This window comes from Notechis scutatus, chromosome 1 (genome assembly GCF_049901735.1).
Source record: "Notechis scutatus isolate UNSWTSFEM ecotype Mainland chromosome 1, rNotScu1.2, whole genome shotgun sequence".
Classification (NCBI taxonomy): Eukaryota; Metazoa; Chordata; class Lepidosauria; order Squamata; family Elapidae; genus Notechis; species Notechis scutatus.
The window spans coordinates 170,021,911-170,042,400 of NC_142009.1; the positions used below are offsets into that span (position 1 = coordinate 170,021,911).

At 40.1% G+C, this 20,490-nt stretch overlaps 1 protein-coding gene across 4 annotated transcripts in view; it reads right to left on the reverse strand.

The window, feature by feature from the left end:
• PARD3B (par-3 family cell polarity regulator beta) overlaps nt 1-20,490 on the reverse strand; it is a 926,621-nt gene that overhangs the window by 619,835 nt on the left and 286,296 nt on the right. For all 4 annotated transcript variants that reach the window (XM_087949489.1, XM_087949488.1, XM_026673207.2 and 1 more), the window contains exons 7-8: nt 2,996-3,121; nt 1,079-1,428 (exon numbers count right to left, since the gene is read on the reverse strand). In XM_087949489.1, the coding sequence (XP_087805615.1) occupies nt 1,079-1,428; nt 2,996-3,121 (476 nt within the window). The remainder of the gene's footprint in view (nt 1-1,078; nt 1,429-2,995; nt 3,122-20,490) is intronic.

Below are 20,490 nucleotides of genomic sequence, written 5' to 3' on the forward strand. Positions count from 1 at the left end.
AGCCAAAATGGAAATCTTTCTTTGATAAAGACTTAAGACAGAATTTATTAGAGGAGTTCATGTTATAGAATACAGCTTGAAATTGTTTTTCATGGTGACCTATACATGCAGATTTTGCAAGGAGTTATTTGTAGCCAACACATAGTAATATATAAATAATCATAAGACAGAAGGACTGAAAGAGAGGAAAAAGAATGTGACACCTTCTTAAACAGTTTTGCTCCTAGCTATACTCAGAGTAAGTCTATATGTTTATGGAATGTGGAATAATTTTAAGTGCAAAGGTTAAAAATTTGGAAACTGATGCAGTATCAAATCTTTCTAATTGCTAGTTTATGAAGTATTCCTTTATTTTACTTTCTTAGAGTACTTTATGGACAAAAACATTGAAATAAGTAGAACTTGAGCCTTTCAAGCTATGGGTAAATCATTTAGCATTTAAGAAAATAGTCAGCTGTGTCAGACTACCCTAATCCTCAATGGAACATTCTCAAGTGAGCTTTGAGAAGAAGTAAATTGTTGACCTTTTTAATCTGACAGATGTTTGACTTTGAATTTAACATGCAAATAGCTGGTTGTAATAATTCAGTGTTCAAACTTCAAACTAAATTCTCTTAATTCTGTTCTGTAACATAATTTCAGGAAATACTGGTTCACTGTAGAAATGGAACATTCCATAGAAAGTCTTCTTAAAACCTTAACATCCAGTATTGTACAATGGAATACTGAAAATTATTCAACTAAATCTTATCAGTACAGTGGTATCAAGTTATTATTTCATGTTATTATAATATTCTAGCAGACATAATCTTTGTTGACTGAAAATAAAAGCAAAGGAAATCCAACTGGAAAGATTTTGAAATGCTATATACTGATCCCATACTTGTATTCAAATACCCCTGGATACATGGAAGCTATTATTTACTAGCTGCCTCCCATGTATAAGTGCTCACTTATTTCTGTTTTCAGATAGCATGCCAGCTGCTTTTGCAATGAATGAGTCAAATTTATACATCCACATCAACTGTATGTTTTAAAAAATCATATTTGGAAAGTATTAACAACTTATAACCATTACCTTTTTTGAGATCAACCCTTATTTTCTTTGCATTTTTCTTGCTGCCAAACCCCATCAATGGGGATAAGGATGGTGATGGAGGTTTCGTATTAATTCTTGAGAAGATAGGACTCTTGGAAGATGCATGTGTATTAGTCTCTAAATCAGTTGCTTCAGAGAAATCTGTCTCTTTCATCATCAGCTTTGGATAGGCTGCAAATGGAAACTTTCCTTTGGAAATATGTTCAGCTTTATTTGGGGAGTACAATGGTGCGATGACTGACTTTTCATATTGTTCACGGCCATACGAAGGGACAACTTCCAGGATGATGTTCTGAGATTTCATTGCTTGGCGGAAAAGGTCTTGTGCTCTTGGGGGGAAAAACATAAACTAGTCTGAGCAATTAAGCAGTGTCATTGCTTATTAATTAATTTATTAAACCTTTATGCTGTTCATCTTACCTAGATGTGTCTCTAGGTGGTTTACAACCAGTAAAACACCAATATAAATATAAAAACTATAAATAGTAACACTAAAACTGGTTAAAATTGAGAAAGAGGGGAAAGAAGGGAGTGAGATGAAAACAGAGAGGAGGTGGGGTATTATGTTAGTCCATTAACCATGTCCGTTCCTCCAGCACACAGGAAATGGACCTCAATCTAACATTCCATCTAATTGGAAGCTTTCTAGCCAGCATCTGATTGATTTTCTGGGGAAATCAGGAGAGAAGATTGCAAATGGAAATCACATGATCATAGGGCACTTGGCAGTTGTAAATCTGAACAGGTTGTTGTAAATCTGAACAGGGCCACACAAAATGTGGTCATGGACTTAGGGGGAGGGGCATAATCTTTTCCAATAACTGAAGTGCTTTATGAGATGTAAAGGATCCATTCTGAGGCTGCCATGACTGTGAACTGCTGTTAAATGGCCAGTTGTAAATGATGACTACCTCCATACATGCAATATTACTAATTAACTAGTAAGGAAAATTCACTTTATAGCACTTTAACAACATTCTGTGTGCTTTGGCATATAGTCATGCCATGGAAATGGCCATGGAAATATCTTCTGACAATTCTAGGTCCCTCAATTATGAAACGGAGATGAGTATTGCCCCCTAAAGTCAGATTCAATTGGACAGGGGAATTGTTTACCTTTATCTTTATATGCCATTTATAAAATATCTCTTCTAAGATTGTTTTGCATACATCTTGTACTTGTACAGATATATTCAAATTTCAACAGGCATATGTTAGACAAAATTTGTCTAAAACTCCTGCTAAGGTAACTACTTATAAAAAATGAACAGACATCCTATGAACTTTGGAAAAATAAAACAGTCTACTTTTAAAAGAAATGCAAGTAATTTGGATATTTTTGGAACACATAATGGAAAGCTGCCTTAAAAATAAATATCTAATTTTCATGAAATAAAACTAATGAAGTGTTTGTTAATTGAGTTCTTTGTGTTATAAAAAGATTGATTAATGATGTTTATGATTCTTTATTAAGAACAATCTTTGAAGTTTTTAGATTGATTACTAAAGAAATATTACAAACACTAGTAAAACATTCAGATTGAGAAAAAAGATTTGAGCATATAGCAACAGGAAAAAGCATGAAAGCCAGATAGCTGACTCTGGGCCAGTCAATCTCTCTCAGCCCAATTCACTTCAGAGGGTAGTTGTGGGAAAAATAGGGCAGGAAAGATAGGTTGGTTATGTTTGCCACCTTGATTTTATTAAAATAATAAAGGTGGACACAAATAAATAAATGATACTTTTGTTCCAGGACATCTGTACTTGAAAAATATTAGTGCTCTATAGAGAAAAAATAAATATTTAAATTATTTTGTTCAATTGTTTTACTTTTGAAACTTTGCAATGAACATATTTTTAATACAAGAAAAAATAAGGAAAATGAAGAAAACTCACTGTGCAAAGGTTTTATCTGCAAGTTGAATATTGTTAATTTTCACAATGCATTCATTTTCATAGAAAAGTCCATCCCGCTTAGACCGGCTATTTTCCTCAATACCACGGATGAAGAGTCCTAAAATCCTGGAGGAATTGTAAAATACATTTAAGTGAACTTTAAATCATCTGTACAAGGTTGTGATTCAAAATTTGCTTCTGTGCTCTTTGAAAAACAGATCATTTCCTAGATTCCCTTTTCCCCTTCAGACCATTGAAGGTCATTGCACTGTATCTGTGGAAAATAAACCGATATGAATTTCTTCCTACTTTGTCCAGCATCTCTATAAGGTATACAGAATGCTGGGGAACTGCAAGAATCCACTTTGCCTTAAATGCCAGTGTTGGGGCAGGATATTATGATGTAGCCCATTTTATGTTTGTCCTGGTTTGAATAATTTTTCACTTGTTGATTTTGAAGATCTGGGGAAGTGTGAACTTTCTTCCTGCTGGCCGAGGGAGGGGGAGAGAGAGAGAGAGAGAGTGTTTAGTATTTCCTTATAGGATGTGAATTCCCTTTCTGCCTTAAGATAGACTGACAAGAAGAGTATTTAGGAAACATCTTATTTGCTTGAAAAGCCTGGAAATATTATTGGTCAGTCTCAAAAGTATTGTTTCTGGCTAAAGTGATGGAGATAGGAATGGCCTGAAAATTCCAGATTTATCTGAATGACATTGTAGGCCTACTTCAGTTGGGATTTTGGCTGGGATGTGGAATCAAGATTGCTTAGATTCTGAGATGTAAGGCCTCAAAAAGGTTTCCCCCCCAATATTTATTTTTAATTTGGAAAAAAAGCTAAATATTTGCTATTATCTTATTTTAAATGATACTTTAAAAAGATATGATAGAAGATATGATAGAAATGGACCTAAGTTTGGAAATACACATACCAAATAAAAAAATAATCCTATCTGATTCAGAAATATGTTTCAATATAGGAAAGCCCTATCTCAACATTCAAAAGGCCAAAATGTCAGAAAAAGATTTTTTTTAAATTATAGCGATGCATTCAGAACAGGTGTGCAGTTTAATACAAAGACAAAATTCAAGATTTAATGCCTGCCAGCATCTTCTTGGAAGAAGTCTCTATTTGTAGCAAAGATTTATAAAAATCTATAATAACTATAATTATATGTGTACATCATAGAGTATACATTATGGCTAGTCTATAAATGTATACAAAGATGTGATGAGTATGAAATTAAAATGATTGTTCAGAAAATTATAATTATTATAGATTCTTATAGATCTTTACTACAAATAGAGACTACCTTTCAAGAAGATGCTGGCAGGCATTAAATCTTGAAGTGTGTGTGTGTGTGTGTGTGTGTTCCTGTGTATGTGCGTTTGTTCCTGTGTATGTATGTGTGTGTATTCAAAGTAGCTATAATGCTTTAGCTACAATGTATATTAAAAATTATTTCTCCCTTCCTAAGTGGGCTGTTTTAAGCAGGGGTGGGATTCTACAGGTTCGCACCTATTCGCTAGAACCGGTTGTTAACATTCTAAGCAGTTCAGAGAACCGATTGTTAGAAGAAATTACTGGCCTAATCCTGTAAGGATGGCAGGAAGGAAACATTCTGGTGTTGCTTACAGAAACTGCCTTTCCGTTAACCCTTATTACATTCTTGGCAGGACTAGACTTCCTGTCTCAGGAACATCTCTGGAGTCTTTTTTCCCTTCTTTACTGGTACTTTGCTTGTGTGGAGTGACCATTCAAAGTTACAATGGCACTGAAAAAAGTGACTTATGACCATTTTTCACACTTACAACTGTTGCAGCATCCCCACAGTCATGAGAGGCCAGGCGAAGAGATGCGTGCCTCGATGTGAGTGATATTGAGTTGGCCACACCCAGCCAATAACATGACCACCAAGCCTTGTCCACCCAGTCACATAACCACCTAAGCCACGTTCACAGAACTGGTTGTTAAAAAATTTGAATCCCACCCCTGGTTTTAAGTATATGTCAAGATAGAGATGCTAAATCCATGCCTCAGGAATCAATCTTCTCTACCACTCTATTTTATAATTACTGTATACAAAGTTGGTAGGGAGGATTGTATGATGGGCTTGGGTTTGGCATCAATAATATTTGTTTGTAATATTCAGTTATGCATCTCCATTCTAGGATATATAGGAGTTGTGGTGAAAATGTTGACCCACTATCATAAATTGTAAAGATCTAGATGGGAAGAAGCAAGTTGATATTCAACTCGAACAAGATGGAGTGGCTGTGGATTCAGGCTGTTGGCTGTTGGAAAATTCCAATATCAGGTCTGGACAGAGGTATGATTTCTAAGAAAAAAAATACTGGTGTGTAATCATATGTCCCTGAATTAATTTATGCTAGAGCAGATAGAAGGTGAGAAAGGTTTTTGCTGATTGATTATAGTCACTCAACACTCTTCATCTCACAGACAATAAAGAACTCTAGGTCTTAAAACTGAAGTAAATGAAAAATGCAGATTTCCACCTGTTAACAGTAGTACATTGCGGTAGTAATAAAATAGGGAAGCACATTAATTGTTCATTTGTTTCTAGGTGTACGTCAGGGTCATTGTGATCACTTTTAAAATCCTACATTGTTGGAGCCTGGCAATCTCCAAGATTGCTTGCTCCAAGTAGAATCTCCCCATCCAAGTTTTGCATGCAGAGTATGACAAGAAGAGCAGAGAGGGCATATTAACAGATGTGTATTGTTTTAGAAAAAATGAAGAAATTGGGAATCTTTACTCATAGGAGGCTGGGGGGCATGGCTTGGTGGTCATGTGACTGGGTGGGCATGGCCAACTCAATGTCACTCACATCAAGGGGTGCCTCACCTGGCCCCTCCCCTCCCAGCCATTCCTTGTCACCCAGCCTCAACTTATCTATAGTTCTGTAAAAATGTTGTTCACCTTTTTGACTTTATTATCTGCATACTATAGATGTACTTTCATGGACCACTGAAAGGAGGAAATGGCTCACATGCTTTACTCAAGAGTGTGATAGGCAACAGGCTTTTAAGGGGCTGCCACAAAGAAATGTATTTTCCAAAGAAGCAGAATGCAAACAAGAAGCAATGGATGGAAACTGAACAGACAGAAGCAATCTAAAACGAAGGAGAAACTTCCTGACAGTGAGAACAATTAACCAGTGGAACTGCCTGTCTCCAGAAGTTCTGGGTGCTCAATCATTGGAAGTTTTTAAGAAAAGACTGGACAGCCATTTATCTGAAATGGTATAAGGTTCACCCCAAGGTCCCTTCTAAATATTATTCTGACACCTTTTACAGGATTTCTACTCAGTTTTCTTGCCTGAGCTGGGGGTTGGACTAGAAGACCTCCAAGGTCCCTTTCAACTCTTGTTAAACACATGTGCATTTTATGCTCTGGACTATTGACATTGAATGCATGTAAACCCTGAAAAATATGTGGTAGTTCTGGGCAAAATAAAGGCAGAAAAATCACTCTAGGTGTAGGGACAGTGTAAAATATTACACATGATAAATAATGGAACAATTAAAAATAATAGCACAGAGTTTTATCTCTCTCTCTCTTCCTATTTTTTTTCTTTCTTTCTCTACCTTCCTCTTTCTTTCTTTCTCTACCTTCCTCTTTCTTTCTTCTTTCTTTCTTTTTCTTTCTCTTTCTTTCTTTCTTTCTTTCTTTCTTTCTTTCTTTCTTTCTTTCTTTCTTTCTTTCTTTCTTTCTTTCTTTCTTTCCTTCCTTCCTTCCTTCCTTCCTTCCTTCCTTCCTTCCTTCTCTCTCCTCTCTCTCTCTCTTACACACACACACACACACACACACACACACACACACACACTTAACAGACAAGCATTTTGGAAGCAGCTCCTTTAAATTTCTCCAAGGCTTGAGTGAATTCCCCCGCCCCCTCTGTCAGACCGCACTCCTTCTCACTCCAGCACTTTAACTCACAAGGGGAAAGCGATACTTGCAGCGTCCATGCCTTTCTTCCTTTTCCCTGGGGAGAAAGAGGACGTGGGGAATGGAAAGCTAGGAGAGCGATTGCAAGTGAGCGACCAGGTGACCGGGTTGGGGACGTGGCCAGCCAGGGATTGCCACCGGTTCGGCGACCCATGCCAAATAACCACTACCGGTTCGCCCAAGTAGGTGCGAACCGGTTGAATACCACCTCTGATACTCATCGCTACTTAGGCCAAGACTGAACAGCATGTTTTTATCTGCTCTGATTTCTTACATTTTGAATTATAGTTACTTGTGTGCCTATCTATTTTTTTTGCTCTTTGGATTGTCTATAAAGTTTTATTAGAAATATTAAAATACCTCACATGAAATGGAGATATTAACCACTAAAATGTTGGCTATACCATTGTTATAATGGAAAGGATGCTTTTATTAAAATTTTGTTGTACTGTCTGCTAAATTTGGGTTCAAAATTATTGAGGAAATTTTGAAAACAATAGCAGTTTTCTGGGTTTTATCAAATGATCCAAATAGTCTAATTAAAAACCAAGGCTAAGACATTTTAAACTATATGTTATTGACAACGTTGTAGGATATAGTGGTAAGTTTATTTCAGGGAAAGGCAATGACAAACCACTGCTGTTCTATTGCCAAGAAAGCTGTACGAATGTGTCACCAGTAGCATCACCAGGAAATTACATCATTCTTTATAGAGGAAGTTCATCAGAACAATCTCAGTTAGAATTCCATGCTGGGGTAGGTGACAGAGGTATAACTTCAGCTATAACTTGGTGTTCTGTACAGTCATTTACATACTCGTAAATGCCGCGCGGTGATTGGACAAGACGCGCGGCGAGCTGATTGGCCGAGCGAGCCGCAGTGATTGGCCCGCTGCGAATCTCCCGCGATTGGTGGAAACTAATCGCGGGAGATTCAAAGCGGTGTCATTGGCCGCGGCCGCTGCGACCAAAGAATAAAAGCCGCCGCTTTTCCCTTTTGGGGCCGAGCCGATCTCGGAGCAAATAAAGAGCTGAAACTAAGTCACTGGCTCCGAGTCTTTTTCCACGACGGACACGACACTGGCGACGAAGGTGGGATACCAAGCCTAATTCCCGAAAGCACGTGTCCGGAGGAAACAAGACCAACGAGATGGCCAGCATCGCCCCACCAGCGCCCTTCAACCCCGCTACTGAGGATTGGGAATCATACACCGACCGATTCCTGATGTTCCTCGAAAATAGCAACCTAAAGGACGCAAATGGGCAGAAGAAAAGAGCCGTCTTCCTAACACACTGCGGGCCCGCGGTGTTCAAGATGGCGAAAGCCCTCACGAAACCCGAAGACGTGAAAACGATGGATTGGGCCGATCTCGAACCCTTACTCCGAAACCACTATGCCCCCGCCGTGCCCACCCTCATCAGGCGGCACGACTTCTACCGGAGGGACCAGAGAGCGGGCGAGAGCATCAGCGATTTCGTGGCTGACCTGCGGAACCTCGGGGGCATGTGTGGCTTTACGGACATGGACGAGGCACTCTGAGACCGCGTCGTCCTAGGGCTCAGAGATCCGGTCCTGCAAAGCCGACTGATGGCAAAAGGCGACATCGCCCTTGCCGACGTCCTCGCAGACGCCACCGCAGCCGAAGCGACCCGGAAATCAGCGGCTCGAATGCGGAGACCCACTGCGGCCGCCGATGCAGGCACGACAACTGAGACACGCGCCGAAGCAAGCCTCCGGGAGACCACCACCACACACCATGGCGACCTCGACTGCGGTTCCGACACCACGGACGAGGAAGAGGACATCCATCGACTCCAGACGGAACGAGACCAGCGCGATCGGTGGAGTCGTAAGTCGGGGCCCCAATGCGCCGGGTGCGAAGGCGACCAGCCTCGATCGCAGTGCCGATTTTTTGATGCGATATGCCGGCACTGCGATAAAAGAGGCCACATCGCCCGAGTCTGCCGACTTAAGAAAAACTACAGCCCCCGGCGGAGAGAGAGCAGCAACCGGAGACGAGACGGCACCCCCCCCCAGGCCCAGAGACCGCCAATCCGAAAATTGCTGGAGCCGAGACGGACGGGGCCGCCGAAATGGCGAGAACTGGCAGAGAGAGGAAACCCACCAGACGGTCGTCATCGGCCATTCGTCCAGCAAAGACGCCCGGAAGGTATATGTGGAAGTGAGCATCGAGGGCGAACCATGCAAGATGGAGGTGGACTCCGGATCCTACCTCTCCATGGTTGCATGGCGGGAAATCAAGCACCTGGTGCCCAAAATCCAAAGAAGGGGACTGGAAAGCCAGAAACTAATCCTCAAGGACTACCAGAGAAATTGCATCCCGGTAGTCGGAACAGGACAGTTCGAAATAAATTTCAAGGGGCGAAAGGCAAGGCTCCCATTGACGATCGTGGACCGAGACCGACCCAGCCTTTTAGGACTGCAATGGTTCGCGCCATTCGGAATCGAAGTGACGGGCATCGATCACATCAGGGAAGCCGATTGGGAAGAACAACTCGCAAGGGACTTCCAGGAAGTGTTCGACGGCACCCTAGGCAAGTACCGAGGGCCCCCTATTTCTTTCAGCCTAGACCCCAGCGTTTCCCCAAGACGCCTAAAACCACGGCGGGTACCTTTCGCACTCCGGCCCAAGATCGACGAGCAAATAAACAAGCTCGTCAGTCAAGGGGTTCTCGAACCAATTGACCACGCCAGGTGGGAGACCCCCATAGTCACCCCAGTCAAGCCCGATAGGTCAGTGAGAATCTGCGGGGACTATAAGGCCACCCTCAACTGCGCATTACAACAGAGCGCCTATCCCGTCCCAGTGGTTCAGCATCTCCTACACTCACTGGGGGGAGGCAAGGTTTTTGCAAAACTCGACCTGGCGCAAGCATACCAACAACTGCCGGTCGACGCAGAAATCGCCGAGGCGCAAACCATAGTAACCCACCGGGGGGCTTTCCGATGTAAGAGACTCCAGTTTGGAGTCAGTGTGGCACCAGGAATATTCCAGAGCCTCATGGAGAGACTCCTGCAAGGAATCAAGGGGGTGGTGCCCTACTTCGACGACGTACTGGTGTCGGCAGCCAACCAAAAAGAACTGGAGGGTCGCCTGAGGGAGGTCCTAACGAAATTAAAAAATGCGGGGCTGAAGGTTAAAAAGGAAAAATGCCAATTACATACCGAGAGGGTCGAATTCCTAGGGTACCTTTTAGATCGGCACGGAATTCACCCAACCGAAAAAAAAAAATCAGAGCAATCAAGGAAGCCCCCAGGCCGAAGAATAAAACGGAACTACAGGCATTTCTAGGGCTGCTTAATTTCTATAATGTTTTCCTGCCACAGAAGGCGACCGCGGCGGAGCCTTTGCATAGGCTCTTGGACAAGGCGGCCCCGTGGACTTGGGGGAAACGCGAGGAAGCCGCCTTCAACAAAACCAAGAACCTACTCACCTCGGATGCTGTCCTCATCCAATACAACGAGACCCTACCGCTAGCTGTCACATGCGACGCATCACCCTTCGGCGTCGGCGCCGTCCTCAGCCACACTCTCACCGACGGAAAAGAAGCACCCATCGCCTTTTTCTCAAGGACCCTCACCAAACCGGAAAGAAACTACAGCCAGCTGGACAAGGAGGCCCTGGCCATCGTTGCCGCTGTCAAAAGATTCCATGAATACATCTACGGCCGGATGTTCACCATCGTCACCGACCACAAGCCGCTGCTGGGAATCCTGGCAGGAAACAGGGCCACCCCAAACATTCTATCTCCAAGAATGACAAGGTGGTCCGAATTCCTTGCCGCCTACAGTTACCGGCTCACACACCGACCCGGTAAGACAATCACCCACGCAGACGCCCTGAGCCGCACGCCGCTACCTGACTTGGACACCGACCCAGCACCCACGACGACCACCCTTAGCATAGAGACTCTGCCCGATCTACCCGTAACCGCGTCAGACATTGCCCGCGAAACTAATAAAGACAAACGTCTGGCGCGAGTGTTACATTGGGTAGAGAAGGGGTGGCCCGAAAAAGACGTCGACGAAACATTCAGGACATTCCGGAACCGGCAAACAGAACTGTCATTACAAAAAGGTTGTTTACTTTGGGGGGATAGGGTTGTCATTCCGGAAAAATTACAGGGAAAGGTATTGGAATTGCTGCATGAGGGACACCCAGGCATTGTGCGGACTAAAGCCTTGGCCAGAAGCTATGCATGGTGGCCAGGGATAGACAAACAGATCGAGGCTTGGGTGGCAGCATGCAACCGATGTCAGGAAACCAGGCCTAGCCCCCCTGCCGCCCCAATCCTGGAATGGGAAACCCCCAGGGGACCATGGTCCAGGATTCACATAGACTTTGCCGGACCCACAAAAGGACACACCTTCCTCATTACGGTAGATGCTTACTCCAACTGGTTGGAGGTAAGCAACATGAAAACTACCACCATGGAGGCCGTTACCAAAGAACTCAGCAGGCTGTTCGCAACCCACGGCCTCCCAGACGTCATCGTATCTGACAACGGGCCCCAATTTACCTCGCTAGAATTCGAAAAATTCCTAGCAGAGCGAGGGATACGACACGCATTAACAGCGCCGGCACATCCGGCAGTGAACGGGAGGGCGGAACGGATGGTTCAATTTACAAAAAAAACAATCCAGAAAATAGAAAACGGGGAAATCCAAGACAAAATAAATAAAATGCTTTTGATACAACACATAACCCCGAACACAACAACTAACAAAAGCCCGGCAAAACTATTAATGGGGAGGAAATTAAGGTCCCCATTAGACAGACTGCATCCCACATACAACCCAGAAAAAACCCCAAACTCCTCAAGCAAAGACCGAACATTTAAACCAAGCGACACAGTATACGCAAGGAACCTTACCGGGGACCCACTGTGGATACCAGCAACCGTAACCCAAGTGACAAGTCCCCGCTCGTACCGTTTACAGACAACCGACGGACGAGCATGGAAACGACACATCGACCAATTAAGGTCAAGAACTACCACGGGAAACACAACCGACACGCACACAGACACAGACACATACCCAGAAAAAGAAGGGGACCCCCCCAACACAAACCAAGAGGAGAGGGAAGACCCCAACAACCAACCCACACCAGAAAGAAACTGGGAATACTCACCAACAAACAGCCAGCTCAAAGCCTCACCAGGAAGAAGCAGCCAGGCCAGCTCAACCAGGCCAGCTCGACCAGGCGGGAGCGGCAACAACCGCAGCTCAACCAGCCCGGGTAGACCGGGAGGGAGCTGCGACGAAAGGCCCGGCTCACCCTTCCAGGCGGTTCCATCAACAAGGCAGAGAGCAACACAGAACCCGACCGAACCGGTCGGGAGCCAAGCATCAACTAACCTGCGCAGGTCAAGTAGGCAAGTACGAAGCCCCGCCTACTTACGGGACTACGTTACGTAGGACCATACCAAGAGGGGAGGGGTGTTCTGTACAGTCATTTACATACTCGTAAACGCAGTGCGGTGATTGGACAAGACGCGCGGCGAGCTGATTGGCCGAGCGAGCCGCAGTGATTGGCCCGCCGCGAATCTCCCGCGATTGGTGGAAACTAATCGCGGGAGATTCAAAGCGGTGCCATTGGCCGCGGCCGCCGCGACCAAAGAATAAAAGCCGCCGCTTTTCCCTTTTCGGGCCGAGCCGATCTCGGACCAAATAAAGAGCTGAAACTAAGTCACTGGCTCCGAGTCTTTTTCCACGACGGACACGACACTTGGCTTATTGGATTCTGCCTAGTAAATCTGAAGCATGTAAGTACATTGTATAAAGAGATAAAGCCACGGCCTGCTTTTTCATTCCTTGTCCTTCCAAGCCGATTAAACTGTTCATACAGGACTGGCCCTAATGTTAAGGGGATCATCTTGGTTGGTTTAGCAGGAAGAGAATGTGTTCCTCCATAAGAAAGAGACAAAATAGAGAAAATCTATCCATAATCAAAGGGATCTGAACAACAATAAGCCACTCTCAAATTTTACACCTCCTGGAAAGCAAATCAAAAGAACTTTTGCCTTGTAATTAATTCTGTTGCATGTGAATTTAATGATTATCTTGATTTATTTAAATTACCCTTTCAACTATGCTCAATTTGGTAGATGTTCTATGTTGAAAATTGCAGAGTATAATCCTTCTAGTTTTGATTCTAGTCTTTTGTTATTAGCTATATCCAGTAGCTATATCTCTTTATTTTTTATTATTTATTTTATTTGTCGAGCATGTATTAGATAACAGATATAAGTATAAACATGATTATTAATACATGAAATGGATAAGAATAAAAGCATTAGGACATGGACGGTAAGCACGTTGGTGCGCTTAAGCACGCCCTTAAACACCTCTTAGGAATGGGGTGAGGTCAGGGGTGGGATTCAAATTCTTAACAACTGGTTCTGTGGGTGTGGCCTAATTTATGGGTGTGGTTTGGTGGTCATGTGGCTGGGTAGGCGTGGCTTGCTGACTGGGCATGGCTTGGTGTCATGTGACTGGGTGGGCATGGCTTGTATGTAAATATTATAAATATTGATGTAAATATTCATTTTTTTTATTAAAAAAGAGCAACTTTTCCCAAAAGCAGGCAAAGCAGGCAGGCAGATTGAGTTGCTCACAGAATCACAGATTCACTTAGAGATCTATCTAACTGCAATTAGCTATCTGAGTCTGTCACATAAAATTTGCTAGCAAAAAACCTCACAAAATTAACTTGCAACACACCATGTATGTAAATACTGATTTTTTTTATATAAAAAGAACAACTTTTACCCAAAAGCAGGCAAAGCAGGCAGGCAGATTGAATTGCTCACAGAATCACAGATTAATTTAGAGATCTATCTATCTGCAATCTGAGTCTGCACTGAAAAGCTTCAGTCCTAAGGAAGGTTCGGCTCTGCTTTTACATTTCTAGAAAGCAAGAAATCCAAGGATTTCCTGCTTTCTACCTAATCTAAATTTCCTGGCAGAGCAGAACACCTGATGGTCGGGAGGAAAAAAGGAAAAATAGCAACTTACCAAACCAGGCAAGTTGGATTTCTCGCATGCCAGGTAAGGAGTGGGCGGGGAGGGGAGGGGCCAGCCAATTTCCAAATTGGGGATAATCGTGTGTGCAGCGTTTGCAAGAAATCAACAGCTGTGCCGCCTGGACAGCTGACAAGCACTGCACAGCATTTGAAAATCCTCTTGTTTCCTGCTTTTTTAACCTCAGCTGTGTCGCGCAAAGCAGCTGAGGAGGGAAAAGCAGGGAATAAAGGATAGCTTAGAGCCCGGACAGGTGGATGGGCCAAACACGGAACCAGTTTGGTGTCAGCTGCTCTTCGCAGCTACAGGTTCTATAGAACCGGGTCGAACATCCCACCCCTGGGTGAGGTCAACAGTAGACAGTCTAAGGTTAAAGTTTTTGGGGTTTGGGAAGAAATCACAGAGTCAGGTAGAGTATTCTAGGCATTGACCACTTTGTTGCTGAAGTTGTATTTAGTGCAATCGAGTTTGGTGCGGTTTGAGTTTGTATCTATTAATGTGCTCGCGTATTGTTGTGGTTGAAGTTGAAGTAGTCATTGACAGGTAGGACATTGCAATGGATAATTTTGTGTACTATGCTTAGGTCGAACTGAAGTCGGCATAGTTCTAAGTTGTCTAAGCCTAAAATTTCAAATCTGGTGGCATAAGGTATTCTGTTCTGTTACGAGTAGAGGAGTGGAAGACTCTTCTCATGAAATATCTCTGGACTCTCTCAATTGTGTTAATGTCCGATATGCAATGTGTGTTCCAGACAGATGAGCTGTATTCAAGAATTGGTCTAGCAAATGTTTTTTTAAAATAAATTTTATTGTTTTTTACACCTTAAAAAATATTGATCATAACATTAACAGCACTGTAGCATCACTATTATACATATCCATCTCTTGTAAATATTTACTTTACTATACAATACTATACGATTATATACATTTATCTATAGTTTTCTTACCTTAACTATCTTTATTTCCTATTTTCCAGCTAATTATACTATATGTCCCAAATTTCATGGTATTCCGATTCTTCTTTATCTTTTAATTTTAGAGTCAATCTATTCATTTTGGCACAGTCCAAGATTTTTACTAATTCATCAGAAGGAATGTTGTTATGCTTCCAACATTGTGCATATGTTATTCTTGCCACAGTCAGTCAGTGTAATAAAATATATCTAATCTTTTTCTTGTATTTCTTTTTATATATTCCTAACAAGAATAACTCAGGTTCAAATTCTATTTGTTCTTTTACTATATCTTGTAACCAGTGCCTAATTTTAGTCCAGTATCTTTGGGCTTTGGAGTAGGGCCACCACATGCGGTAGAAAATGCCTTGTGTCTTTTACACTTCCAGCATGCATGGTTCATGTTGGGATACATTTTAGTTAACCTCGTTGGAGGTAGGTGCCATCTTATATATATTTTCTTTATAGGCTGATGATCTTGTTAATTTATAATGCCAATTCCAATTTTTTTCCCATTCTGCAAGATCTATATATGTCCTATGTTTTTGGCCCATGCCATCATACAGCATTTTACAATTTCTTCTTCCAAATCAACTTCTAATAAATATTTGTACATATTTGTTATACATTTCTCATTGGGGCCTGTTAGAATTTTGTCTAATTGCTACAATTCTGTATAAATTCCATAGTCTTCTACGTCTTTTTTATATCTATTTTGTAGTTGGGGGTACGGCTACCAATCTATGGATATTCCTTGTTCTTTAAGTTCCTAGTTTGATTTTAATTTTCCTTGATTGTCTAAAATTTCTTTATATCTCACCATTTTACATATATCCAAAGTATTGGGATATATCATGGCTTCCATTGTGGATAACCACATCGGAATTTTCATGTAATGTTTCTCCCTAATTTTATTCCAAATTTGTAACACAGAATCTCTTATAAAGTGTCTATGGAAATAGGTTTGTTTCTTAATTTCCTTTTCCCATAGGAAGGCATGCCATCCCCTCTGTAAGTCATAGCCCTCCAGACTTAATATCCTTTTATTGTTTAAGTTAATCCATTCCTTAATCCAAGTTAAAGCTGCTGCCTTATAGTAAAGCTCCCAATCTGGGAGTCCGAAGCCACCGGTATCCTATCCTGTAGTGCTTTTTATTTTATTCTGGGTTTTTTCTCTTACCATATGAATTTTGCCATAATCTTGTTCATATCTGTAAGAAATTTTTTTCTAATTTTATTGGGGATTGTTTGGAATAAATAGAAGAATTTAGGTAAGATTTCATTTTAATCGCTGCAATTCTCCCTAATAATGATATTTGTAACTTCCCCCATAATTCCAAATCTAACTTTGTTTGTTGTAAAAGTTTCATATAATTATTTTCTTTTATTGTTGAATATTTTGCAGTTAACCATATTCCTAGATATTTAATTTTCTTTGCCCCATTACTCTCTCTAGTTCTTTTTTCTGCTCTTCCATCAAATTCTTAGTTAACATTTTAGTCTTTTGTCTATTAATTTTAAGGCCTGATACTTCTCCATATTTTTCTAATTCTCAAATTAAGATGTTTCCTGTCTCTATAGGGTCTTCAATAAAAAATACCCGGTCATCTGCCGATGCCTGGAGTTTATATACCTCCTTTTTAATTCTAGTTCCTTTTATGTCCAAATGCTATCTGATTCGAATTAATAAGATTTCTAGCATCAAGATGAAAAGCAGAGGCGACAGTCTTATTCCTTTCATTATTTTAAAAGTCTCTATATTCTCCCCATTTAATAATATACTCGCCTTTTAGGTAGAATATATCACCTTTATCATGTTCTCAAATTTATATCCTAAATTCATATTTTTAATATGTTGCATCATAAATTGCCAATTCAGATTGTTAAACACCTTCTGTGTACCCCAAAACAAGTGCCACTTGTTTTTCTGAATGGGCCTCATAATATTCCAAAATATCTAATAATATTCTTGTGTTATTTCTTATTTGCCTTGATGGGAGAAATCCGTTTTGATCTGGGTGTATATATTCATTTAATAATTTTTTTCAATCTGTTTGCTATTATGGTTGTAAATATTTTGTAATCAGCATTCAGCAATGATATCTGCCTATAATTTTGAATTTATCTGCTGTCCGTACCCTCTTTTGGTATTAGTGAAATATATGCTTCTCTCCATGAACCCAGCAGTTTGGCTTCCGTCAATATCTCATTGTACAGTTCTAGTATTAGTGGTTCTATCTGTTTACCCATCATCTTGTATATTTCCCCTGGGAGCCCATCTGGATCTGGAGTTCTATTATTATTATTTTTTTGCTTTTTAGCTCTTCCTCTATTTCTTCATTTTTATACAGGCCCTCAAAGTACTGATAGACAAATCTTTTTCCCCCCTTCCATCATATGTTGAAACTCTCCATTATCATCCTGAAGCTGGTGTATTATCTTCTTCTCTCTCTCTCTTTTTAATCTATGGGACAACTATCTCCCCGGTTTATTCGCTTGCTCAAAGAAGTTTTGTTTTGCTGCTTTTAAATTCTTTACCATCTTCTTGTTCTAAAATATTAAGTTTGTGTTTGGTTAAAGTCAATTCCCCTTTAATTTTAGTATTCTGTGGTGTTTTCTGTAATTGGGTTTCTAGGTTTTTAATTTTTTCTTGTAATATATTCTATTGTTTCCACTTCTCTTTATTTCTTTTGGCTGTGTATGATATTATAATTCCACATGAATAAGCCTTCATGGTGTCCCAAAGGTTTTGTATTGATGTACGCAGTTTTGTATTCTCTTTGAAAAATAATCCGAGTTCCTTCATGAATTTTTGGGTAAATTCTTTTTCTTTTATTATTTGTGGATTTAAAGTCTATCTTCTTATTGTTTTCTGTTGACCTCTCCAGATTATTTTAAATGGATTGTGGTCTGCCCAAGTGTTCGGTAGTATTTCAATCTTCTCCACTCCTTTTCTTACTTCCCCATTCATCCAGGCTTTATCAATCCGGGACTAAGATTGGGGTGGATTAGAGTAAAAAATGAACTGTTTTAATCTAGATTCAATTGTCTCCATATATCTATTAAATTTAATTCAGCTATCATCTCAAAACATGTTTTTGGCAATATTTTCTTTTTTTTTTTCTTATCACTTATATAGTCCTTTTTACTGTCCACTTTTGCATTGTAGTCCCCTACTATGCAGATGTTTCTCTGTCCCGTTTCTATAATTTTCTCGTGTAACTATAAAAATCTATCTGATTTTCATTTGGTGCGTATATTACCACTAATAATAATGGCTTCTGGGCTATCATGTTTCAGTCATTAATATTCTTCCTTTGGAGTCTGTATAAATTAAGTTTGTTTTTATTTCTTCCCTAACATATATGGCTATCCCTTTTTTAAAATCAGCTAATGCTGTATGGAGTTTGCCTAATTTGGGGTATTCTAGATATTTTCTGTTATTGTTTGCTGGCAGCAAGTGCAGATGGCTGAGGTCTCTGACAGCAAGGACTCAGACAAGGGGCCTGCGTGTGATGCAGGGATGGGGCCAGGGCTATCGGAGAGTGAGGTGCTACAAGTTGATCATAAAACTCCTGCGCCTTCCCTAGGGTATCAATCTTAAGTTTCTTCTCTTCCCATGACACTAGCATCCCCTCTGGGACTAGCCACCTAAAAAGTATATTCCGTTTGGTTAGCTGCATTGCCCGGAATCGATAGTCCCTTTTCTGCTCCCTTACTCTTCTCGGGATCTGCTTCAATGTTTGTATCTCCTTTCCTTTGTACCTCATTGGTTCATCCCTCGTTATTTTATAGATTATGTCTCTAACTTTTTTCCGCATGAACCTATTGTGTACTTCCTTTGGTAGTCTATGTCTTCTGGCATAGTTTGTACTCACTCTATATACATCATCCAGTTCGGTAAGGATTTCATTCTTATCTCTTTGAAGGGTTTTGGCTATTATTTCAGCCATTACTTATTCTAAATCTTCTTCTTTTGTTTCTACCACATTCTAGAACCTGAGATAGGAGGCTGCACGATCCATCTCCAAATGGATAAGGGAGTCTTCTAAATCTTTATTGTTTTCATCCTCTGGTCAACTAGCTCCAATTTCTTCTCCGCTTGTTCCGTTCATATTTCTACCACTTTTATGTTCTTTCATTTTTCCCCAGTGCTTGCTGAATTGGGCCTATTTTTTCATCTAATTTATGTATGTCACTTTTCATTTCACTTTTCAGTTTCCCCATTTCTTCTTTCACTTCACTTATCATTGCTTTCATTTCACTGTGATTTTTCATCATCATTTCCTGGAGTTTAATCATTGTTTCCTGTATTATTAAAAGTATTGTTTGTATGTTTTGTGTATTTGGGATTGTACTTTGTTTTTCCGCCGTGAGCATCCCTTCAATCAATCTTTGTGTCGATGGAGAGACAGTCATTGTTGATATCGATGGGATTGGTGTTGTTTTTTTCCCGGCCTTCAAAGTTGGTGTGGTAATGCTCATCATTTCTTTTAGTATTTTATTCCGTTCTTCTAAAATGTTATATATGTTATCCCTAATTAACATTCAATCATTTAGTTGTTATTATCCTTATGTTTTATACACAGTTCTCTATATTTAACTCCATCTATATTTCTTTTAACTGAATCACAGTTCTAGATCTCCCCTTGTAATATACTTTATAGAGAAGTTAATTAATTGTCAATGTTGCTCACTATATAATTATAGTCTATCTTTTAGTTAAATAGATTTAAGCTATATTCCTCTAATAACAAGATTTGCTATATAGTATAACTAAATACTGTATATCTTATGTACTACTATATTATAAAATATTATAAAATATATACTATAAAATACTAACTTAAACCTTTATCAATATGTTCTTATAGTTCTTATTATATAATCAAGCAATCATTTAGTTTACACACTCTATTTCAGCTTTATAACCAATTCATTAAAGAGTTCCCCCCTCTAATAATAAAGTATGGAGTATGTGTATATATATGTGTGTGTGTGCGCGCATATATGTATATATATGTAAGCTAAATATTTCCTGATATCTTAATCCTCTATTGTTAATTATACAAAAATCTTAATTTTGACAGTTGATTATAAATTATTTTAGTTGAATAAATTTAAGATATATTCCTCTAATAACACAATTTACTGGTATGATATAGCTGGACACTTTATATTTTATATGCTAAAATATTACAGTATAAAATATGTACTATAAAATACTAACTTGAACCTTTATCTATATGTTCTTATATTTTTTTATTATACAATCAAGCAATCATTTAGTCTATACACTCTATTTCAGATTTTTAACCAATTCATTAAAGAGTTCCCCCCCTCTAATAATAAAGCATAAGGTGTGTGTGTGTGTGTGTGTGTGTGTGTGTGTGTGTGTATATATATATATATATATATATATATATATATATATATTATAGCTAAGTATTCCCCAATATTCTAAACCTCTGTTATCAATTATACAAAGATCTTAATTGTTGATATTAATAATATTATACAATTAT